Source organism: Anthonomus grandis, chromosome 20 (genome assembly GCF_022605725.1).
Source record: "Anthonomus grandis grandis chromosome 20, icAntGran1.3, whole genome shotgun sequence".
Lineage (NCBI taxonomy): Eukaryota > Metazoa > Arthropoda > Insecta > Coleoptera > Curculionidae > Anthonomus > Anthonomus grandis.
In genome coordinates this window covers 6,700,997-6,726,829 of record NC_065565.1, presented here as the reverse complement: position 1 = coordinate 6,726,829, position 25,833 = coordinate 6,700,997, and the positions used below count along the sequence as shown (strand labels likewise).

General features: G+C 29.4%; 2 protein-coding genes across 2 annotated transcripts in view; one reads left to right on the top strand and one right to left on the bottom strand.

Moving 5' to 3' along the window:
* LOC126747893 (kanadaptin-like) overlaps nucleotides 1–25,833 on the top strand; it is a 246,814-nt gene that overhangs the window by 145,375 nt on the left and 75,606 nt on the right. The window lies entirely within an intron of this gene.
* The window catches only part of LOC126747892 (tolloid-like protein 1), a 39,580-nt gene continuing 26,453 nt past the window's right edge, over nucleotides 12,707–25,833 (bottom strand). The window contains exons 15-18 of the mRNA XM_050456860.1: nucleotides 17,425–17,636; nucleotides 17,228–17,362; nucleotides 13,177–13,339; nucleotides 12,707–13,119 (exon numbers count right to left, since the gene is read on the bottom strand). Of these exons, the coding sequence (XP_050312817.1) occupies nucleotides 12,982–13,119; nucleotides 13,177–13,339; nucleotides 17,228–17,362; nucleotides 17,425–17,636 (648 nt within the window). The 3' untranslated portion in view covers nucleotides 12,707–12,981. The remainder of the gene's footprint in view (nucleotides 13,120–13,176; nucleotides 13,340–17,227; nucleotides 17,363–17,424; nucleotides 17,637–25,833) is intronic.

The window sequence follows — 25,833 nt, the reverse complement described above, 5'->3', positions numbered from 1 at the left end:
GAAATAAAAAGCATCATATTAAGAAATCAATTCTTAACAAATATTGTTTTAGTTGCAAAAGAATCTAAGCAACACTTTGGGCACTAAAAATTTTTTTGTGCAGTAGGGTCCAGAGTTCATGTTTGTCCTTCAAGGTGAGCACTCACTTTGAAGCTCAATATCTCAAAAACAAATAAACGTATTTTCATGAAATAAAAAGCATCATATTAAGAAATTAATTCTTAACAAATATTGTTTTAGTTCCAAAAGAATCTAAGCAACACTTTTGGCACTAAAAATTTTTTTGTGCAGTAGGGTCCTAAATTCATCTTTGTCCTTCAAGGTGAGCACTCACTTTGAACCTAAATATCTTAGAAACTAATGGTCGTATTTTGATGAAATAAAGAGCATATTATTAGAAAATCAATTCTTAATACATGCTGTTTTATTCAAGCAAATCTAAGCAACAGCTTTGGAACTAAAAATTTTTTTGTGCAGTAGGGTCCAGAGTTCATTTTTGTCCTTCAAGGTGAGCACTCATTTTGAAGCTCAATATCTTAGAAACTAATGGTCGTATTTTGATGAAATAAAGAGCATATTATTAGAAAATCAATTCTTAATACATGCTGTTTTATTCAAGCAAATCTAAGCAACAGCTTTGGAACTAAAAATTTTTTTGTGCAGTAGAGTCCAGTGTTCATGTTTGTCCTTTAAGGTGAGCACTCACTTTGAACCTGAATATCTTAAAAATTAATGCATGCATTTTGATGAAATAAAAAGCATAGTATTAGGAAATCAATTCTTAATAAATATTATTCTAGTTCAAAAAGAATTTAAGCAACACTATTGGCACTAAAAATTTTTTGTGCAGTAGAGTCCAGTGTTCATGTTTGTCCTTCAAGGTGAGCACTCACTTTGAAGCCAAATATATCAAAAACTAATCAACGTATTTTCATGATATAAAAAGCGTTATATTAAAAAATCAATTGTTTACAATTATTGCTTTGGGTCTAAAAGAATCCGAGCAACAGTTTGGAACAACAGAATTTTTTCTGCAGTGGGATCTTTACCACAACTTAAGCCAGAGGCCACACACCAGGCATTTTTAAGACAATTATTTAAAATTGTAAAAAACTTTATTATATTATGATATATATATTTATATATTACATTCTTATAAAATTAATTTTTTAATCTCTTTTAATTAGGTTAAAATAATCTTTTAATTAAGTATTTCTTTAAATAAATTGGCCATAACTTCGTTAATTATAAACCGATTTTAACAAAAGTTAGCTTAGATTAAGCGCATTTTAATTTTCAAGCAAAATGGTAATTAGAAAAATTTTTGTGAAATTAACCCTTTTTCAGTTAACGCGCTTTTACATTTTTCCGGGGTAAATGGGGGGATTACACTGTTCACCTGGACAAAAATAACCGTAACTCGGTTAAATATTAACCGATTTTAATAAAAACTAGCTTGAAATAAGCCCCCTTTAATTCCAAAGAAAAAAGTTATTTACAATTTTTTTTGCACGAATAACTCTTTTTAAGTTAACGCATGTTTAAAAGAGGAGTGTCAACCCGGACGAAAATATCTATAACTCATTTAATTACTAACTGATAATGCGTGTCAGTAAGAATATATACATGTCGGGCCAACCAAGGTCTTGCGTGCGTACATCAACAATATTTGCCAGACGTGTATACAAGAACCACCAGTGGGATTTATATTGTACACGTGAAGACTTGGACCAGTTTTCTGACGTTCTTATATGAGGAACAGGTGTGGGGTTGCTATGGGAAAGTATGAAGGGATTATCATAGTAAATTAGCCTTCTGGAGTAATTATCAAATAAGGGATAAAACGATAAGACGACTCCCTTATTCCCGTTACATCTTTGATGTTTTGCAGATGACGTGAACGAACAAAGCGTCTATAAGGAAAATCCGCCCCTCTGGATCCTCCGGTGTTTATTCCCAAATTAAATCTGTTTGTATACACCGTAACCGTCCCGTTTTCTTTCTGTTACCTGTCCCGTTTAGCGAATTAATCCCGAAAAAAATTAGGGATAATTAATTTTCGGGACGGGCGGTTATCTGACGCCTAAGGAAACACGTCACGGGGCACGATTGTTTATTTTTTATTTAGTAACCTCCCACTCATAGAATACCATTATCCAAGAAACGCTATTTCAAGCATGCGGTTACACAGTCAAATGCTTTTGGCATAAAATATGTAGGGGTTCATAGAGAAGCTCTTGGTCCTAAAAACCCCATTTTCATCACAACCAATAAACGTAGACGAGTAAAACAAACTGTAGATGATTAAGAACATGTTGATCTACAGATTCTACTAAAAAAGATTTTTTTTTCCAAAGAGAGTTTTTTAATTACAGACGATTTTCTGCTGCCTTTTCTAGTTGAAATTAAAATAAAATATGTAGGGGTTCATAGAGAAGCTCTTGGTCCTAAAAACCCCATTTTCATTACAACCAATAAACGTAGATGAGTAAAACAAACTGTAGATGATTAAGAACATGTTGATCTACAAATTCTACTAACGAAAAAAATTTTTCCAAAGAGAGTTTTCCAATTACAGACGATTTTCTGCTGCCTTTTCTAGTTGAAACTGAAATAAAATATGTAGGGGTTCATAGAGGAGCTCTTGGTCCTAAAAACCCCATTTTCATGAAAACCAATAAACGTAGATGAGTAAAACAAACTGTAGATGATTAAGAACATGTTGATCTACAGATTCTACTAAAAAAAAAAATTTTCCAAAGAGAGTTTTCCAATTACAGACGATTTTCTGCTTCCTTTTCTAGTTGAAATTAAAATAAAATATGTAGGGGTTCATAGAGGAGCTCTTGGTCCTAAAAACCCCATTTTCATGAAAACCAATAAACGTAGAGGAGTAAAACAAACTGTAGATGGTTAAGAACATGTTGATCTACAGATTCTACTAAAAAAGATTTTTTTTCCAAAGAGAGTTTTTTAATTACAGACGATTTTCTGCTGCCTTTTCTAGTTGAAATTAAAATAAAATATGTAGGGGTTCATAGAGAAGCTCTTGGTCCTAAAAACCCCATTTTCATTACAACCAATAAACGTAGATGAGTAAAACAAACTGTAGATGATTAAGAAAATATTGGGCTATAAATTTTATTTAAAAAAAATTTTTTTTTCATAAAGAGTTTCCCAGTTACAGGAGTTTCTTTGCTGCCTGGTCTAGTTGAAAAGTAACTAAAATATGTAGGGGTTCCTAGTCCTAAAAATGTCGTTATCTTGAAAACCAATAAACGTAGACAATTGAAGCAAACTGTAAATGATTCGGAACATGTTGAGCTATCAATTCTATTAAAAATTAATTTTTTTCCTACAACAGAAAGTCATTGGTGAAGCCTCGAGTTAAAGAGAGACAGACAATACTTCCTACTTATTTTCTTCAACTGGTGACTTAAATTTGGTTAATAGATCCTTTGATGCACGCAAGGCCGAAGTTTGCCAGACCTGTATACTTCACGTAAATGCCCTTTCAATAACGATATTAGTTTGAACATCACGAAAATAAAAGTGGGTTGAAGGGAATGACCTTGACAATGACCTTCATGGTCGAGTGGGCGTGGCGCGATTAAATTTGAACCCAATTAAAACCCCTTTTACGTACGTATGTATCCTATCGGGCAAACAATTTCCCGAATTCAGTAATTACCCTTTTTTCGGTTTTAATGCATTTCTTTCTCTCGCTAGGGCTTCCCTTTAATTGCCTAGCGGTGCAATCACGAGAACGGGCTATTTAAAACTTCCCTCATTATGGTTTCCCAACCCCCCGTTATATGTGTATGGAAATTGCCGTTATAACCGAATGAAACTCGCATGTCCGGACGGTTAAGTGAATTTCATCTCCGTATACGTCATTACGAGGATTCAGTTAATAAACTCGAAACAATTTTCGCGTTTTATTGGTCAAGTAAATACAATATTTGTAAAGGGTTGATTTTTTAATAAAAGGCTTTTTATTTCATGAAAATAGGTCGATTAGTTTTTGAGATATTCGGCTTCAAAGTGAGTGCTCACCTTAAGGGACAAACATGAACACTGGACCCTACTGCACAAAAAAATTTTTAGTGCCCAAAGTGTTGCTTAGATTCTTTTGCAACTAAAACAATATTTGTTAAGAATTAATTTCTTAATATGATGCTTTTTATTTCATGAAAATACGTTTATTTGTTTTTGGGATATTGAGCTTCAAAGTGAGTGCTCACCTTGAAGGACAAACATGAACTCTGGACCCTACTGCACAAAAAAATTTTTAGTGCCCAAAGTGTTGCTTAGATTCTTTTTGGAAAAACAATATTTATTAAGAATTGATTTCTTAATATTATGTTATTTATTTCATGAAAATACGTCCATTAGTTTTTGAGATATTCGGCTTCAAAGTGAGTGCTCACCTTGAACGACAAACATGAACTCTGGACCCTACTCCATAAAAAAATTTTTATTGCCAAAAGTGTTGCTTGGATTCTTTTTGGACTAAAACAATATTTATTAAGAATTGATTTCTTAATATTGTGCTTTTTATTCCATGAGAATACGTCCATCAGTTTTTCAGATATTAAGTTTCAAATTGAGTGCTCACCTTCAAAGACAAACATGAACTCTGGACCCTACTGCACAAAAAAATTTTTGATGCTAAAAGTGTTGCTTGGATTCTTTTGGACCTTAACAAATATTTATTAAGAATTGATTTTTTAATATTATGCTTTTTATTTCATGAAAATACGTCCATCAGTTTTTGAGATATTCGGCTTCAAATTGAGTGCTCACCTTTAAGGACAAAGATAAATACTGAACCCTATTGAACAAAAAATGTTTTAATGCCAAAATTTTGCTTGGATTCTTTTGGAACTAAAGCAATATTCATTAAGAATTAATTTATCAATATGATGCTTATTATTTCATGAAAATACGTTTATTAGTTTTTGAGATATTGAGCTTCAAATTGAGTGCTCACTTTGAAGAACAAACATGAACTCTGGACCCTACTGCACAAAAAAATTTTTAATGCTAAAAGTATTGCTTGGATTTTTTTGAACCTTGACAAATATTTATTAAGAATTGATTTCTTAATATTGTGCTTTTTATTTCATAAAAATACGTCCATTAGCTTTAGAGATATTGAGCTTCAAAGTGAGTGCTCACCTTTAAAGACAAACATGAACACTGGACCCTACTGCACAAAAAAATTTTTAGTGCTAAAAGTGTTGCTTGGATTCTTTTTGGAAAAACAATATTTATTAAGAATTGATTTCTTAATATTGTGCTTTTTATTTCATGAAAATACGTCCATCAGTTTTTGAGATATTAAGTTTCAAATTGAGTGCTCATCTTCAAAGACAAACATGAACTCTGGACCCTACTGCACAAAAAAATTTTTATTGCCAAAAGTGTTGCTTGGATTCTTTTTGGACTAAAACATTATTTATTAAGAATTGATTTTTTAATATTATGCTTTTTATTTTATGAAAATACGTCCATTAGTTTTTGAGATATTCGGCTTCAAAGTGAGTGCTCACTTTGAAGAACAAACATGAACTCTGGACCCTACTCCACAAAAAAAACTTTAATGCCAAAAGTGTTGCTTGGATTCTTTTGGACCTAAACAAATATTTATTAAGAATTGATTTCTTAATATTGTGCTTTTTATTTCATAAAAATACGTCCATTAGCTTTAGAGATATTGAGCTTCAAAGTGAGTGCTCACCTTGAAAGACAAACATGAACTCTGGACCCTACTGCACAAAAGAATTTTTAATGCTAAAAGTGTTGCTTGAATTCTTTTACACCTAAACAAATATTTATTAAGAATTGATTTCTTAATATTGTGCATTTTATTTCATAAAAATACGTCCATTAGTTTTTGAGATATTGAGCTTCAAAGTGAGTGATCACCTTGAAGAACAAACATGACCTCTGAACCTTCGACGACCTGGAAGAAATTAAAAACTCCAACTGCCTGGAAGAAAAAATCAAATTTCTTCCAGGAAATTCGGGCCAAAACAAACACGTTAATTGTCTGGAAAATGTGAAATTCGATACTTTTTTTTAATTTCTTATTACGTGATTTTAACCGGTTTTTAACAATTATTTCGTTGTACTATTTAACCCAGATTTTCTGGAACTTAAACTAGTTTTTTGGTACTCTATGATTGTGTCACTTCACCCAATTTTTCCTCGATTTTCCGTAATTTTTACCATGAATTTTTCCATTCTTTACCACCCGAAAAACCACTTTAACGACGTGATAAGCCACATCCAACCACCCCCTTGCCCGGGGGCATAATTTACAACGTAGAAACAAAGAAATTTAAATTTAAAATGACCGAGGCGACGTAACTCTCGCTCGTAAAACTTGTACGCGATAAATTCACTCACTTGTATAATAAAGCGGGCGAAAGTGTGCGGAGGAGACATATGCACCGGAAATTCAGTGATTTACTAGTAGCTTATGGTATCAAAGGCTTTACTAAAGTCCAGCAAGGTTAAACACGTTATTTACAGCGTTCGAATGCCTACAATAATTATTTTTTTAATTTTGACAAATTTTATGACTAATTTTTGTATTTTTTTGAGTCCACTGCATCCAAATGCCTGGAATAAGTCCTCTGGATAGTCCGTGCCTATTTTACCTTAAGAGTTGCCATAGAAACTAATTTAAAGTGAAAATTCAATTAAACGCTTTGAATTCTCCCGCCCTGTCAGTTGACAGATGACCGTGACAGCTGACGTCCGACGTGCTAGTTGGCAACCCTGTCCCTCGTCACTGACAGTTGACATTTTCGAAATTTAAGCGGGAAAGGGATTTTAGCATTAAATTTCTTCACTATAATTGGTTTTTTTTATTGTTTCAGATTAGATGCTGTTAATTAGTGAGGAAAAATGCTGAATAGAAGTGCTTCCCGATTAGCTGCGACAAGTCCATGTAAGTAAACGTCAAAATTTTAATAAGTTTTTACTGATGAGACCTAGAGGTACGAAACTTTCAGGGTAAATACTCGGGACCTCAGACTATCAGTCTGGAAAATTTCAGCTCTCTAGCTTAAGTAGTTCTTGATTTAGGAAATTAATAACGGAGCGTCATGTCTAATTAAATTATGCACTAATTTGATGTTTAGGGCTAAATAACTTTTGTTTGAGGAGTCCTATAAGTACGAAACTTTCAGGGTTAATACTCAGAATCTTGGGCCATCGCTCTTTAAAATTTGAAGTTTCTAGCGGAATTATTTCTTAATTTAAGAAAATTAATAACGGAACGTCATGACTAATTAAATTATGCACTAATTTGATCTTTGTTGCTAAATAACTTTTGACTGAGGAGACCTAGAAGTACGAAACTTTCAGGGTAAATACTCGGGACCTTAGACTATCAGTCTGGAAAATTTCAGCTTTCTAGCTTAAGTAGTTCTTGATTTAGGAAATTAATAACGGAATGTCTTGACTAATTAAATTATGCACTAATTTTATGTTTAGGGCTAAATAATTTTTGTTTGAGGAGACCCTTACTCCCTCACCCACCCCACACACTTTACCAATAAGAAATTATCCTAAAAAATCACTGTTTTTGTTTATAACCCTTAATTTGTTAACACTGTTTTTGTACTAAATATTTATATATAAAATTTATATAAACGAAAGAACCCAGAAGAATAAAGACTATGATCCAATATATATTATTTGAATTTGATAATAATTTTATATATAAATATTTAATACAAAAACAGTATTAATAAATTAAAGGTTATATACGAAAAACAGTAATTTTACAGGAGAATTTCTTATTGAAAAGCTGTGTGGGGTGGGTGGGGGGTGTAAGGTTAGTTTTTTAAAAAACAATTTTTGTTTTCAAAAGACAAAAACCGTTTTTTAACAAAAAAAACCGTAGCCCCCCACCCACCCCACACAGCTTTTCAGTAAGAAATTCTGCAAAATAACTGTTTTTCGTATATAATCTTTAATTTATTAACGCTGTTTTTGTATTAAATATTTATATATAAAATTTAAATAAATGAAGGGACTTAGAAGAACAAAGGTTCATATATATAATTTAAACTTGATGAAAATTTTATATATAAATATTTAATACAAAAACAGTGTTAATAAATTTAGGATCATGGACAAAATCATCTAAGTATTATTTATACGTACTCTTTTGAAAAACAGTGATTTTGCATAAGAATTTCTTACTGGTAAAGTGTGTGGGGTGGGTGGGGGGCTACGAGTTTTTTTGTTAAAAAACGGTTTTTGTCTTTTGAAAACAAAAATTGTTTTTTAAAAAACTACCCTTACACCCCCCACCCACCCCACACAGCTTTTCAATAAGAAATTCTTCTGCAAAATCACCGTTTTTTGTATATAACCTTTAATTTATTAACACTGTTTTTGTACTTAATATTTATATATAAAATTTAAATAAACGAAAGAACCCAGAAGAACAAAGAGTATGATCCAATATATATTATTTCAATTTGATAATAATTTTATATATAAATATTTAATACAAAAACAGTGTTAATAAATTGAGGATCATGGACGAAATCATCTATTATTTATACATACTATTTTGAAAAATAGTGTTTTTGCAGAAGAATTTCTTACTGGTAAAGTGTGTGGGGTGGGTGGGGGGCTATGGGTTGTTTTGTTAAAAAATAATTTTCATCTTTTATAAAAGAAACACGTTTTTTAAAAATATTACCGTTACCCCCCCACCCACCCCACACATCCTACCAGTAAGACATTCTTCTGCAAAGAAGTTATAACTATCGAAAAATTGAAGTAATTTATTTTTCTGTCTCTTATTAGACTCTCTTTCTTATTCTTTTCATTAAGTGGTCTATTTTCGAGTCTTGGCTATTTTTACTTTGAATTCTGCCTCTTTATTGTGTACTAGCTGAATGCTCGCGGCGTTGCTCGCGTGAAAATAAAATGAAAGTCGAAGAAGGCCTCCAATAATAGTAAATGCAACCCACAATTGACTCGTTGGTGCGGACAGTCTCCGTTCAAACTCTGATGCCACGCCCCCTTAGTTCTCGAGGTCACGGGTAACAATTTTCCCATTTTTTACTCTTTATCGATGGAATTTCGAAAAATCCGTTCTTATCCGGTGCCTACGTTATAAAAGGAACCCGTTGGCAAAATTTTACGTTTCTAGCTATTGTAGTTTGGGCTCTGCGATGATGAGTTAGTCAGTCAGGGCAAACTCTTTTATATATACATATAGATTTGCATCGAATTTTGTAACACCATGTTTATTAATTAAATCTGTTTAATTTTAAAAATTCGTTTTCATCATCAGTCTTGGTGAGTGATAGAGTATGTTAAAGTAAAGTGAACTAAAAGAATGAGGAGGATATAGTTATTAGATTGGGTAATATGAACGAAAAACAGTGATTTTACAGGAGAATTTCTTACTGGCCAATTGTTTGGGGTGGGTGGGGGGTTAAGGGTAATTCTGTTAAAAAACGGTTTTTGTCTTTTATAAAAGAAAAACGTTTTTCAAAAAACTACCCTTACACCCCTCACCCACCCCACACACTTTACCAGTAAGAAATTCTTTTGCAAAATCACTGTTTTTCGTCTATATTATCCAATCTAATAGCACTGTTTTTATAATAAATATTAGTATATAATATACCTATAATTAAATTGCTATAAAAAATGACGCAACTGCTCCACTTTTCATGACCATACGTCTTGTTTTTACGTGATAAAGAAATGAAAAATGAGTCACAGGGTTTTTCGCATTTTAATCGGAAACTTTAAGGTTACGTGAAAATAAGTTGTAGATTTTTTCATAACCTACAAACAAAAAAAGCGTTTTTTATTAAGACAACCCCTAGCCCCCCACCCACCCCACACACTTTACCAGTTAAAAATTTTTCTGCAAAATCACTGTTTTTCGTTTACAATCTCTAATTTATTAATACTGTTTAACTCTTTATATATAAAATGTAAATAAATGAAATAACACAGAAGAACAAATACTATGATCCAAAATTTATTATTTAATTCTGTCTAATTTGAAGATTCGTTTTCGTCATCAGTTTAAATAATGATTACTATTATTTCACAAAAAAAACCCATACACCCCCCACCCATCCCACACATTTACCCAGTAAGACGTTCTTCTGAAAAATCACTGTTTTTCTTTCATAATACCCAATCTAATAACTGCATCCTTCTTACTCCTTCAATTCACTTCACTTTAACACACTTTATCACTCATCAGAACTAATAGTAATCATTATTCAAACTGATGATGAAAATGAATTATCAAATTATACAGAACTATAATAAAAATTGGATCATAGTATTTGTTCTTCTGGGTTATTTCGTTTATTTACATTTTATATATAAATAGTTAAACAGCATTAATAAATTAAGGATAACGAACGAAAAACCGTAATTTTTCAGAAGAATTTTTTACTGAAAAGATGTGTGGGGGGTGTAAGGGTAGTTTTTTGAAAAACAATTTTCGTGTGTAAAGGACAAAATTCGTTTTTTAATAAAACTACCCGTAGCCCCCCACCCACCCCACACATCTTTTCAGTGAGAAATTCTTCTGCAAAATCACAATTTTTTGTCCATAATCCTTAACTTATTAATGGTGTATAAATATTTATATATAAAATTTAAATAAACGCAATAACCCAGAAGAACAAAATCTATGATTCAATAAATATAATTTAAACTTGATAATAATTTTATATATAAATATTTAATACAAAAACAGTGTTATTAGATTGGATAATATAAAAGAAGAACAGTGATTTTGCAGAAAAATTTCTTACTGGGTAAATGTGTGGGGTGGGTGGGCGGTGTAAAGGTAATTTTTTGAAAAACAATTTTTGTTTGTAAAAGACGAAAACCGTTTTTTAACAAAACAACCTGTAGCCCCCCACCCACCCCACAGATTTACTCAGTAAGAAATTCTTATAAAAAATCACTGTTTTTGGTCAATAATTCTTAATTTATTAACACTGTTTTTTGTATTAAATATTTATATATAAAATTATTATCAAACTTAAATAATATATATTGGATTATAGTTTTTGATCTTCTAGATTATTTCATTTTTTTACATTTTATATATAAATTTTTAATACAAAAACATTGTTATTAGATTGGATATCATGAACAAAAAACAGTGATTTTTCAAAGGAATTTTTTACTGATTAAAAATGTGGGGTGGGCGGGGGGGGCAGGGCTAATTTTTTTAAAAAACGGTTTTTGTCATTTACAAATAAGCACATTTTTAAAAAAATACCGTTGCCCCCCCCACCCACCCCACACATTTTACCAGTAAGAAATTCTTCTGCAAAATCACTGTTTTCGTCCGTAATTTTTAATTTATTAACACTGTTTTTGTACTAAATATTTATATATAAAATTTAAATAAGCGAAATAACTCAGAAGAAAAAACTATGACCAAATAAATATTATTTGAATTTGATAATAATTTTATATATAAATATTTAATACAAAAACAGTCATAATAAATTAAAAATTATGGACCAAATCTTTTATTATTCATACGTACTATTTTGAAAACCAGTGATTTTGCAGAAAAATTTCTTACTGGTAAACTGTTTGGGGTGGGTGGGGGGTTAAGGGTAGTTTTGTTAAAAAACGCTCTTTGTATTCTACAAAAAAACGGTTTTTCAAAAACATTACCCTTACACCTCCCACCCGCCCCACACATTTACCCAGTTAGACATTCTTATGAAAAATAACCGTTTTTCAAAAAAATCCGCATGAGCAATACATGATTTCGTCGATATTATCCAATGTCATTTTATTAATTTCACTATTTTTATTTCAATATTAGAAATTGTCCTAGGATCAAAAAGAAACACCTCATATTATATAGCAACGCAAATTTTATTATTACTCCACTTAATTGCTATAAAAAATGACGCAATTGCTCCACTTTTCATGACCATACGTCTTGTTTTTACGTGATAAAGAAATGAAAAATGAGTCACAGGGTTTTTCGCATTTTAATCGGAAACTTTAAGGTTACGTGAAAAAAAGTTTTAGATTTTTCATAACCTACAAACAAAAAAAGCGTTTTTTATTAAGACAACCCCTAGCCCCCCACCCACCCCACACACTTTACCAGTTAAAAATTTTTCTACAAAATCACTGTTTTTCGTTCACAATTCTTAATTTATTAACACTGGTTTTGCATTAAATATTTATATATAAAAATTTAAATAAACGAAATAACCTAGAAGAACAAAATCTATGATTCAGTATATATTATTTAAACTTGATATTAATTAAATATATAAATGTTTCATACAAAAATCGTATTAATAAATTAAGGGTTATGAACGAAAGTGAGTGATTTTTCAGAAGAATTGCTTACTGGTAGTGTGTGGGGTGGGTGGAGGGTGTAAGGGTAATATTTTTGAAAAACGTTTTTCTATTATAAAAGACGAAAATTGTTTTTTAACAAAACAATCCGTAGCCCCCCACCCACCCCACACACTTCCCCAGTAAGGAATTCTTATGAAAAATCACCGTTTTTCAAAAAAATACGCATGAGCAATAAATGATTTAGTCGATATTATCCAATCTAATAACACAGTTCATTTATTTAAATTTGATTTAATACATAAATAAAATTATTAAAAATTATTCCAGGATCAAAAAGAAACACCCCATATACAGCACCGCAAACGCCCTTTTTTATTACAAATTTTCACAATATTCTCTATAAATATTCATACAAGGTCCTGTCCTAAAACACACAGTTGTCCTAATTACACACTAAACGTATATATATAAAAAAAATGGCACACATACATTATTAATAAACGTAGACAATTTATACACTTAAGTACTCAGCATATGTCTCGATAGGAAATAAATAAAATCTAATCACTAGACGCCCTCTACAAGCACTTTTAGTAAGTATACTTAACAGGGTTTCAAGTAACTTCAAATCTCTATTTCGCCGCTATAAGACGCGGGCGACACCGCCTCATATACGAAGCTGAACCCTTTGCTTACCAACGTGTCGTCCGTGCGGAATCTTACCAGGAAAGCCTCGTGCACCGAGATCATGTCCACTGGCATCTGGAATTTTAGGAATTTCACGTGCTAAAGGTCTCTATTTTCTCGTAAATTGCTTACGTTTACACCGCAAAACTTCCCGTAAGATTGTCCGCTGTCCAGACCCCCGAATATCTCCACGTAGTCGTAGCCGCAGTTGTCGAAGTCTTCCAAGTCAAAAGTCAAGAAGGACAAATGGACGTTTTGTCCGGGGGGGGCTTCTATGGTCCAATCGCAGTCGGCCCTTTAAAAAACGTTTAACAATTACAACAATTTAGAGCATTTTCATGCTATAACGTTTAGGTCCTCCATAATTCCCTAAATTAATTTTTTTTTTTTAGAAACTACTTAAGTAAATGCAAAAAGACATTTTTGAAAACAAAATTGTTGTATTAGTATTATTACAGTGTTGTGTATAGAAATATATAGTAATATAAAGTAATATAAATTAGGGTTAATTTACTGTTACCTGAAAAAGTTGATTGTTTATTAAATTTAATTTTTTGCCTCCAAGGCACTTTTTCAATATTATTACTCTTAAAACAGCATTAATAAGTTAAGGAGTATAAACGAAAAATAGTGATTTTGCAGAAAAATTTTTTACTGGTAAAGTGTGTGGGGTGGGCGGGGGGTGTACGGGTCTTTTTTTTTAAATAACAGTAATCTATATTAAAACTGATAATGAAAACGAATTTTCAAATTAAACAGAATTAAATACTACATATTGGATCATAATATTTGTACTTCTGGGTTATTTCGTTTATGTACATTTTATATATAAATAGTTAAATAGTATTAATAAGTTAAGGATTATGAACGAAAAACAGTGAATTTGCAGAAAAATTTTCATTGTTAAAGTGTGTGGGGTGGGTGGGGGGCTACGAGTTGTTTTGTTAAAAAACAGTCTTCGTCTTTTATAAAAGAAAAAAATTTTTTAAACAAAATTACCCTTACACCTCCCACCCACCCCACACCCTTTACCAGTAAAAAATTATCTGCAAAATCGCTGCTTTTCGTCCATATTATCCAATCTAAGACCGCCGTTTTTGTTGTAAATATTTATTTGTAAAATGTATATTAAATTTAAATTAACAAACGCTGTTATTAGATTGTATGTATATTATGGACGAAAAACAGCGATTTTGCAGAAGAATTTTTTACTGGTAAAATGTGTGGGGTGGGTGGGGGGTGTAAGGGTAATTTTTTGGAAAACGTTTTTTTTTTGTACAAGACAAACACCGTTTTTTAAAAAAATTATTTTTACCCCCCCACCCACCCCACACATTTTATCAATAAGAAATTCTTCTGCAAAATCACTGTTTTTCTTTCATAATCTTTGACTTATTAATACTATTTAACTTTTTATATATAAAATTTAAATAAACGAAATAACCCAGAAGATCAAATATTATGATCCAATATACATTATTTAATTCTGTTTAATTTGAAAATTCATTTTCATCATCAGTTTGAATAATGATTAATATTAGTCCTCATCCAGTGGCGAAGCGTACGAGTAGACAAGGTAGACACTGTCTACTCAAAATTATCCAGTTATTTGTCATTAATTTATCACGTAATTATTTCATGTAATTGTTGGATTAAAATTTAAAAAAAAATTAACACAGAACGTAGTCGCTATCCTTACTATTATTATATAATATCTAGACTTGACTAATCCGAAGGCCCCGCCTGCCGCACCGATTAAGATAAAAATACAGGGCTGTCACCCAATTAATGTATACGAGCCCCAGAAAGACACATTGGTATTTGTCTTCCGAAATTTGGAGCATCTAATCGAACCAAATACTGTATAGACTGTTCGATATTGGCAATTGTATTTTAGTTGTGTTTTTTTGTAAGTAGTATTTATTTTTATCTTTTTTATATCACTACATAATTTTTCTCTTTGAGTTAATATTTCATTCTCTATTTCATTAAAGTGAATAATATCGAATACACATTTTTTTCAAATTAACGATTTTAATTGTTTCTCTACCCGACAAAAAAGTTCACGCTTCGCCACTGCTGAAAACAGTGATTTTCCAGAAGAATTTCTTACTGGTAAGTTGCGTGGGGTGGGTGGGGGGTGTAAGGGTACCGCTGATAAAAAAAAAGTTTAATATTATAGAAAAATATTAAAAAGAAGATGGAGGGCATTTAAATTATGTATTTTTAATAAAAATTGTGTAAGCAGAAGGACCTGCAGTGCTCTTTTAAAAGAATCGCATACCTCTGAAAATGTGATGATTATTAATAGAAAATTACAAGGACAAAAAAAAAAACATTTTTTTGACCAATTTAGAAAAATATCAAATCGAACTAATTAAAAAAATTAATATTCCACTTAATTGCTATAAAAAATGACGCAATTGCTCCATTTTTCATGATCATACATTTTTCTGTGATAAAAAAATGAAAAACGAGCAACAAGGTTTTTTTGCATTTTAATCGGAAACTTTAAGGTAACGTGAAAAAAAGTTGTAGATTTTTTCATAACCTACAAACAAAAAAAGCGTTTTTTATTAAGACAACCCCTAGCCCCCCACCCACCCCACACACTTTACCAGTAAAACATTCTTCTGCAAAATCGCTGTTTTTCGTTCACAATTCTTAATTTCTTAACACTGGTTTCGCACTAAATATTTATACATAAAAATTTAAATAAACGAAATAACCCAGAAGAACAAAAACTATTTTCAATATATATTATTTAAACTTGATATTAATTAAATATATAAATGTTTTATACAAAAACCGTATTAATAAATTAAGGGTTATGAACGAAAGTGAGTGATTTTTCAGAAGAATTGTTTACTGGTAAATTATGTGGGGTGGGCGGGGGGGTGTAAGGTTAATATTTTTGAAAAATGTTTTTCTATTATAAAAGACAAAAATTGTTTTTTAACAAATCAATCCGTAGCCCCCCACCCACCCCACACACTTTACCAGAAAAAAATTCTTCTGCAAAATCACTGTTTTTCGTTCATAATCCTTAATTTATTAATGCTGTTTAACTATTTATATATAAAATTTAAATAAACGAAATAACTCAGAAGAACAAATACTATGAACCAATATTTACGATTTAAATCTGTCTAATTTGAAAATTCGTTTTCATCATCAGTTTGAATAATGATTACTATTATTTCAAAAAAATACTCGTACACCCCCCACCCACCCCACACACTTTACCAGTAAAAAATTCTTGTGCAAAATCGTTGTTTTTGGTCCATAGTATCCAATCTAATAGCTGCATCCTTCTTACTCCTTCAGTTCACTTCATTTTGTTAACACACTCATCAAGGCTAATAGTAATCATTATTCAAACTGATGAAGAAGACGAATTTTCAAATTAAACAGAGTTAAATAATAAATATTGGATCACAGTATTTGTTCTTCTGGGTTATTTCGTTTATTTAAATTTTATATATAAGTAGTTAAACAGCATTAATAAGTTAAGGATTATGAACGGAAAACAGTGATTTTGCAGCAGAATTTTTTACTGGTAAAGTGTGTGGGGTGGGTGGGGGGCTAAGGATTATTTTGTTAAAAAACAATTTTCGTCTTTTATAAAAGAAAAACGTTTTTCAAAAATATTACCCTTACACCCCCCACCCACCCCACACACTTTACCAGTAAAAACTTCCTCTGCAAAGTCGCTGTTTTTCGTCCATAGTATCCAATATAATAATACTGTTTGTTAATTTAAATTTAATATACATTTTACAAATAAATATTTACAACAAAAACAGTGGCATTAGATTGGATAATATAGACAAAAATAGTAATTTTTCAGAAGAATTTCTTACTGATAAAGTATGTGGGGTGGGTGGGGGGCTAAGGGTTGTCTTAATAAAAAACGCTTTTATTGTTTCTAGGTTATAAAAAAATCTACAACTTTTTTTCACGTAACCTTAAAGTTTCCGATGAAAATGCAAAAAACCCTGTTGCTCGTTTTTTTAATAGCGAATAAAACAGTTTTAAGAGTTAAAAAAAAAACAGTTTTACGTGTCTCCGACCAGTTTCACCCGTTCATCTCTATAATAAAATAAGTGAACACAAAAATGTAAATAACAAATAAAAAAAAAATAATTACAACAATTTAGAGCATTTTCAAGCCATAACCCACCTGTTGTCATAGCTAGCACTCCCATACTTAGCATGCGAGTAAACATGCTTCTTTTCAGCAGTCGCTTGCAAAATACCCCCACAAACCGTAGAATGTGTAGCGGAGAACCCGTTGCGCTGAATACTCGCGTCAGACCTAAAAGTCTTCACTTAAATACTCTTCAACTATTGAAGATTTAAAGGGTCGAGTCGATTTACCGGAAGGTCATGTAGAGCTGATTGCCGCTTCCGACGATCATGTGGGGCAGTTTGGAACCGCAGAACCGCCCCAAGGTGGGTGCCTCCGGGGAGGAACCGTCGTAAAAGTCCACGTGGTCGTAGGCGCATTCCTGGTGCGGTTCCAGTTCGAAGTAGGAGAAAACGATGCGCACTCTGTGGCCCGGGGTCGTTATGAAGTGCCACACGCAGTCCTGGAAATTATTATTTTATTTTTTTTAAATCTGCTATAGCTCTGTTGGTTTTTGATTTATGGTTAAATGTTGTTTTTTATGATTTGTTGTGTTTTTATAGGGGAATTTAATGCTGTAAAAAAATTCTTAATTTTCCTAATAGTTTTTGAGAAATTGAGTGGAAACTTTTTAAAGGGTTTTCTCAAATTTCTGGAAAACTGTTGGGTTTGAAAATTATTTTTTTATTGCGTTCGATGCGCACTGAAATTTCAATCAAGTTTTGTCTTAACAATTTTTTTCTCACATCAATAGTTTTCTTGAAAAAAAAATAAAAACTGAAATTATGAACGTTTTCCCAGGAGTACCCCTTTTTGGGAAAATTGGTTTATTTCTCAAAAAAGTTTTATAAGACTTTTTTGATGTCTTTTGGACAGTTCATCTATTTCCAAAAAAAAAATTATTTTAAAAAAAAAAAATTCCAATTTTTGAGCCCAAAATTTTGAAAATTTTAAAAAATCTTCCATAACTCCTTTATTTTTCAATTTATGGCTTAAAGATATTCTACATTATTTATTGTATTTTTGACTAGGAATCCAATGACTTTTCCAATCCAAAGACTTTTTGGGAAAATTGCGTATAACTTTTTTTTGGTTTATTTTTCAAAAAGGTTTATAAGACTTTTTTGATGCCTTTTAAACAGTTTATCTATTTCCAAAAAAAAAATTTTAATTTTTTCAAAAAAAAATTTTTTTTAATTTTTGAGCCGAAAATTTTTTAAATTTAAAAAAATCTTCCATAACTCCTTTATTTTTCAATTTATGGCTTAAAGATATTCTACATTATTTACTGTATTTTTGACTAGGAATCCAATGCTGAAATAACATTTTCAATATTCACAATAGTTTTTGAGAAAATGAGGAAAAACTTTTTAAAGGTTTTTTTCAATTTTCTGGAAAACTGTTGAATTTAAAAATTATTTTTCTATTGCATCTAATGCGCATTGGAATTCTAAGCAACTTTTGTCCTAACGATATTTTTCTCCCATCACTAGTTTTCCAGAAAAAAAATAAAAACCGGAATTATGAACATTTTCTCATGGGTACCCCTTTGGATCTTTTCGAGGCAGACTTTTTGGGAAAATTGCGTATAACTTTTTTTTGGTTTATTTTTCAAAAAAGTTTTATAAGACTTTTTTGATGTCTTTTGGACAGTTTATCTATTTCCAAAAAAAAAATTTTAATTTTTTCAAAAAAAAAATTTTTTAAATTTTTGAGCCGAAAATTTTTAAAATTAAAAAAAATCTTCCATAACTCCTTTATTTTTCAATTTATGGCTTAAAGGTATTCTACATGATTTATTGTATTTTTGACCAGGAATATAATAATAAAAGAAAGTTTTTAATATTCACAATAGTTTTCGAAAAAATGAGGAAAAACTTTTTAAAGGTTTTTCTCAATTTTCTGGAAAACTGTTGAATTTAAAAATTATTTTTCTATTGCATCTAATGCGCATTAGAATTCTAAGCAACTTTTGTTTTAACAATTTTTTTCTCCCATCAATAGTTTTCCAGAAAAAAAATAAAAACCGAAATTATGAACATTTTCCCATGGGTACCCCTTTGGATTTTTTCGAGGAAGACTTTTCGGAAAAATTGCATATAACTTTTTTTTGGTACATTTTTCAAAAAAGTTTTATAAGGCTTTTTTAATGTCTTTTGGACGGTTTATCCATTTACAAAAAAAAAAAATTAAAAAAAAATTTTTTTTTTTCAATTTTTGACCCAAAAATGTTTAACATTTTAAAAAATCTTCCATAGCTCCTTTATTTTCCAATTTATGACTAAAAGTTATTCTACATGATTTTTTGTATTTTTGATCAGGAATGCAATGCTGAAAGAAAATCTTCAATATTTATAATAGTTTTCCAGAAAATGAGGAAAAACTTTTTAAAGGTTTTTCTCAATTTTCTGGAAAACTGTTGAATTTAAAAATTATTTTTCCATTGCATCTAATGCGCATTGGAATTCTAAGCAACTTTTGTCTTAACGATATTTTTCTCCCATCACTATTTTTCCAGAAAAAAAATAAAAACCGGAATTATGAACATTTTCTCATGGGTACCCCTTTGGATCTTTTCGAGGCAGACTTTTTGGGAAAATTGCGTATAACTTTTTTTTGGTTTATTTTTCAAAAAAGTTTTATAAGACTTTTTTGATTCTTTTGGACAGTTTATCTATTTCCAAAAAAAAATTTTAATTTTTCCAAAAAAAAATTTTTTTAAATTTTTGAGCCGAAAATTTTTAAAATTTAAAAAATCTTCCATAACTCCTTTATTTTTTAATTTATGGCTTAAAGGTATTCTACATCATTTATTGTATTTTTGACTAGGAATCCAATGCTGAAATAAAATTTTCAATATACACAATAGTTTTTGAGAAAATGAGGAAAAACTTTTTAAAGGTTTTTTTTAATTTTCTGGAAAACTGTTGAATTTAAAAATTATTTTTCTATTGCATCTAATGCGCATTGGAATTCTAAGCAACTTTTGTCTTAACGATATTTTTCTCCCATCACTAGTTTTCCAGAAAAAAAATAAAAACCGGAATTATGAACATTTTCTCATGGGTACCCCTTTGGATCTTTTCGAGGCAGACTTTTTGGGAAAATTGCGTATAACTTTTTTTTGGTTTATTTTTCAAAAAAGTTTTATAAGACTTTTTTGATGTCTTTTGGACAGTTTATCTATTTCCAAAAAAAAAATTTTAATTTTTTCAAAAAAAAAATTTTTTAAATTTTTGAGCCGAAAATTTTTAAAATTTAAAAAAATCTTCCATAACTCCTTTATTTTTCAATTTATGGCTTAAAGGTATTCTACATGATTTATTGTATTTTTGACCAGGAATATAATAATAAAAGAAAGTTTTTAATATTCACAATAGTTTTCGAAAAAATGAGGAAAAACTTTTTAAAGGTTTTTCTCAATTTTCTGGAAAACTGTTGAATTTAAAAATTATTTTTCTATTGCATCTAATGCGCATTAGAATTCTAAGCAACTTTTGTTTTAACAATTTTTTTCTCCCATCAATAGTTTTCCAGAAAAAAAATAAAAACCGAAATTATGAACATTTTCCCATGGGTACCCCTTTGGATTTTTTCGAGGAAGACTTTTCGGAAAAATTGCATATAACTTTTTTTTGGTACATTTTTCAAAAAAGTTTTATAAGGCTTTTTTAATGTCTTTTGGACGGTTTATCCATTTACAAAAAAAAAAAATTAAAAAAAAAATTTTTTTTTTCAATTTTTGACCCAAAAATGTTTAACATTTTAAAAAATCTTCCATAGCTCCTTTATTTTCCAATTTATGACTAAAAGTTATTCTACATGATTTTTTGTATTTTTGATCAGGAATGCAATGCTGAAAGAAAATCTTCAATATTTATAATAGTTTTCCAGAAAATGAGGAAAAACTTTTTAAAGGTTTTTCTCAATTTTCTGGAAAACTGTTAAATTTAAAAATTATTTTTCTATTGCATCTAATGCGCATTGGAATTCTAAGCAACTTTTGTCTTAACGATATTTTTCTCCCATCACTAGTTTTCCAGAAAAAAAATAAAAACCGGAATTATGAACATTTTCTCATGGGTACCCCTTTGGATTTTTTTGCGGCAGACTTTTTGGGAAAATTGCGTATAACTTTTTTTTGGTTTATTTTTCAAAAAAGTTTTATAAGACTTTTTTGATGTCTTTTGGACAGTTTATCTATTTCCAAAAAAAAAATTTAATTTTTTTAAAAAAAATTTTTTTAAAATTTTTGAGCCGAAAATTTTTAAAATTTAAAAAAATCTTCCATAACTCCTTTATTTTTCAATTTATGGCTTAAAGGTATTCTACATCATTTATTGTATTTTTGACTAGGAATCCAATGCTGAAATAAAATTTTCAATATTCACAATAGTTGTTGAGAAAATAAGGAAAAACTTTTTAAAGGTTTTTCTCAATTTTCTGGAAAACTGTTGAATTTAAAAATTATTTTTCTATTGCATCTAATGCGCATTGGAATTCTAAGCAACTTTTGTCCTAACGATATTTTTCTCCCATCACTAGTTTTCCAGAAAAAAAATAAAAACCGGAATTATGAACATTTTCTCATGGGTACCCCTTTGGATCTTTTCGAGGCAGACTTTTTGGGAAAATTGCGTATAACTTTTTTTTGGTTTATTTTTCAAAAAAGTTTTATAAGACTTTTTTGATGTCTTTTGGACAGTTTATCTATTTCCAAAAAAAAATTTTAATTTTTTCAAAAAAAAAATTTTTTAAATTTTTGAGCCGAAAATTTTTAAAATTTAAAAAAATCTTCCATAACTCCTTTATTTTTCAATTTATGGCTTAAAGGTATTCTACATTATTTATTGTATTTTTGACTAGGAATCCAATGCTGAAATAACATTTTCAATATTCACAATAGTTTTTGAGAAAATGAGGAAAAACTTTTTAAAGGTTTTTCTCAATTTTCTGGAAAACTATTGAATTTAAAAATTATTTTTCTATTGCATCTAATGCGCATTGGAATTCTAAGCAACTTTTGTCCTAACGATATTTTTCTCCCATCACTAGTTTTCCAGAAAAAAAATAAAAACCGGAATTATGAACATTTTCTCATGGGTACCCCTTTGGATCTTTTCGAGGCAGACTTTTTGGGAAAATTGCGTATAACTTTTTTTTGGTTTATTTTTCAAAAAAGTTTTATAAGACTTTTTTGATGTCTTTTGGACAGTTTATCTATTTCCAAAAAAAAAATTTTAATTTTTTCAAAAAAAAAATTTTTTAAATTTTTGAGCCGAAAATTTTTAAAATTTAAAAAAATCTTCCATAACTCCTTTATTTTTCAATTTATGGCTTAAAGGTATTCTACATGATTTATTGTATTTTTGACCAGGAATATAATAATAAAAGAAAGTTTTTAATATTCACAATAGTTTTCGAAAAAATGAGGAAAAACTTTTTAAAGGTTTTTCTCAATTTTCTGGAAAACTGTTGAATTTAAAAATTATTTTTCTATTGCATCTAATGCGCATTAGAATTCTAAGCAACTTTTGTTTTAACAATTTTTTTCTCCCATCAATAGTTTTCCAGAAAAAAAATAAAAACCGAAATTATGAACATTTTCCCATGGGTACCCCTTTGGATTTTTTCGAGGAAGACTTTTCGGAAAAATTGCATATAACTTTTTTTTGGTACATTTTTCAAAAAAGTTTTATAAGGCTTTTTTAATGTCTTTTGGACGGTTTATCCATTTACAAAAAAAAAAAATTAAAAAAAAATTTTTTTTTTTCAATTTTTGACCCAAAAATGTTTAACATTTTAAAAAATCTTCCATAGCTCCTTTATTTTCCAATTTATGACTAAAAGTTATTCTACATGATTTTTTGTATTTTTGATCAGGAATGCAATGCTGAAAGAAAATCTTCAATATTTATAATAGTTTTCCAGAAAATGAGGAAAAACTTTTTAAAGGTTTTTCTCAATTTTCTGGAAAACTGTTGAATTTAAAAATTATTTTTCCATTGCATCTAATGCGCATTGGAATTCTAAGCAACTTTTGTCTTAACGATATTTTTCTCCCATCACTATTTTTCCAGAAAAAAAATAAAAACCGGAATTATGAACATTTTCTCATGGGTACCCCTTTGGATCTTTTCGAGGCAGACTTTTTGGGAAAATTGCGTATAACTTTTTTTTGGTTTATTTTTCAAAAAAGTTTTATAAGACTTTTTTGATGTCTTTTGGACAGTTTATCTATTTCCAAAAAAAAATTTTAATTTTTTCAAAAAAAATTTTTTTTTAATTTTTGAGCCGAAAATTTTTAAAATTTAAAAAATCTTCCATAACTCCTTTATTTTTTAATTTATGGCTTAAAGGTATTCTACATCATTTATTGTATTTTTGACTAGGAATCCAATGCTGAAATAAAATTTTCAATATACACAATAGTTTTTGAGAAAATGAGGAAAAACTTTTTAAAGGTTTTTTTTAATTTTCTGGAAAAACTGTTGAATTTAAAAATTATTTTTCTATTGCATCTAATGCGCATTGGAATTCTAAGCAACTTTTGTCTTAACGATATTTTTCTCCCATCACTAGTTTTCCAGAAAAAAAATAAAAACCGGAATTATGAACATTTTCTCATGGGTACCCCTTTGGATTTTTTTGAGGCAGACTTTTTGGGAAAATTGCGTATAACTTTTTTTTGGTTTATTTTTCAAAAAAGTTTTATAAGACTTTTTTGATGTCTTTTGGACAGTTTATCTATTTCCAAAAAAAAAATTTTAATTTTTTCAAAAAAAAATTTTTTTTAATTTTTGAGCCGAAAATTTTTAAAATTTAAAAAATCTTCCATAACTCCTTTATTTTTCAATTTATGGCTTAAAGGTATTCTACATCATTTATTGTATTTTTGACTAGGAATCCAATGCTGAAATAAAATCTTCAATATTCACAATATTTTTTGAGAAAATGAGGAAAAACTTTTTAAAGGTTTTTCTCAATTTTCTGGAAAACTGTTGATTATAAAAATTATTCTTCTATTGCATTTGATGCGCATTGAGATTCCACACAAATTTTGTCTTAACAACTTTTTTCTCCCATTAATAGTTTTCCTGAAAAAAAATAAAAACTAAATTTATGAACATTTTCCCATGGGTACCCTTTTGGATTTTTTGACTTTTTTGGGTATAACTTTTTTTTGGTACATTTTTCAAAAAAGTTTTATGAGACTTTTTTAATGTCTTTTGGACGGTTTATCCATTTACAAAAAAAAATTTTAATTTCTGAAAAAAATTTTTTTTTCAATTTTTGACCCAAAAATTTTTAAAATTTTTCAAAAATCTTCCATATCTCCTTTATTTTTCAATTTATGACTAAAAGTTATTTTACATGATTTATTGTGTTTTTAACCAGGAATATAATACTGAAAGAAAATTTTTAATATTCACATTAGTTTTCGAGAAAATGAGGAAAAACTCTTTAAAGGTTTTTCTCAATTTTCTGAAAAACTATTGGACACAAAAATTATTTTTCCATTCCATCTGATGCGCATTAAGATTCCCAACAACTTTTGTCTTAACAATTTTTTCCTCCCATCAATAGTTTTCCAGAAAAAAAATAAAAACCGAAATTATGAAAATTTTCCCATGGGTACCCCTTACGATTTTTTTGAGGTAGACTTTTTGGGAAAATTGCGTATAACTTTTTTTTGGTTTATTTTTCAAAAAAGTTTTATAAGACTTTTTTAAAGCCTTTTAAACAGTTTATCTATTTCGAAAAAAAAATTTTAATTTTTTCAAAAAAAAATTTTTTTCCAATTTTTGAGCCGAAAATTTTTAAAATTTTAAAAAATCTTCCATAGCTCCTTTATTTTTCAATTTATGACTAAAAATTATTCTACATGATTTATTGTATTTTTGACCAGGAATATAATACTGGAAGAAAATTTTCAATATTCACAATAGTTTTCGAGAAAATGAGGAAAAACTTTTTTAAGGTTTTTCTCAATTTTCTGGAAAACTGTTAATTATAAAAATTATTTTTCTACTCCATCTGATGCGCATTAAGATTCCCAACAACTTTTGCCTTAACAACTTTTTTCTCCCATTAATAGTTTTCCAGAAAAAAAATAAAAACCAAAATTATGAACATTTTCTCATGGGTACCCCTTATGATTTTTTCGAGGAAGACTTTTCGGGAAAATTGCGTATAACTTTTTTTAGGTACATTTTTCAAAAAAGTTTCATAAGACTTTTTTAAAGTGCTTTAAATGGTTCATCAACGTGCCAAAAAAAAATTTTTTTTGGAAACTTTTTCATCATAGATCACAAACTAAGAATCCAGATATCTCGATTTCTATCAACTTTACAACTATAATCGTCTGAATCAAAATTAAAGAACGCACAACTTCCTATTAAATAACGCAAATTCCATAATTCTAACTCGTCATGAACAAAAGATATCTGGAAATGAACCTGGATTAAAGCACCAAGGCCTCCAGGTCGCTGGGCCAAATTAAAACTCCCACAACTCCAAAACTACCACTCCGATCAAAGAGTTTCATATCACTTTTTCAAGATCACGACAAGCACAATAATTTCTATAGAGTGAACGATTATCCTAAAATCAATAGCAAGCAAAATATTCAAGATTTTAATTTCAGATCCGTTTTACCA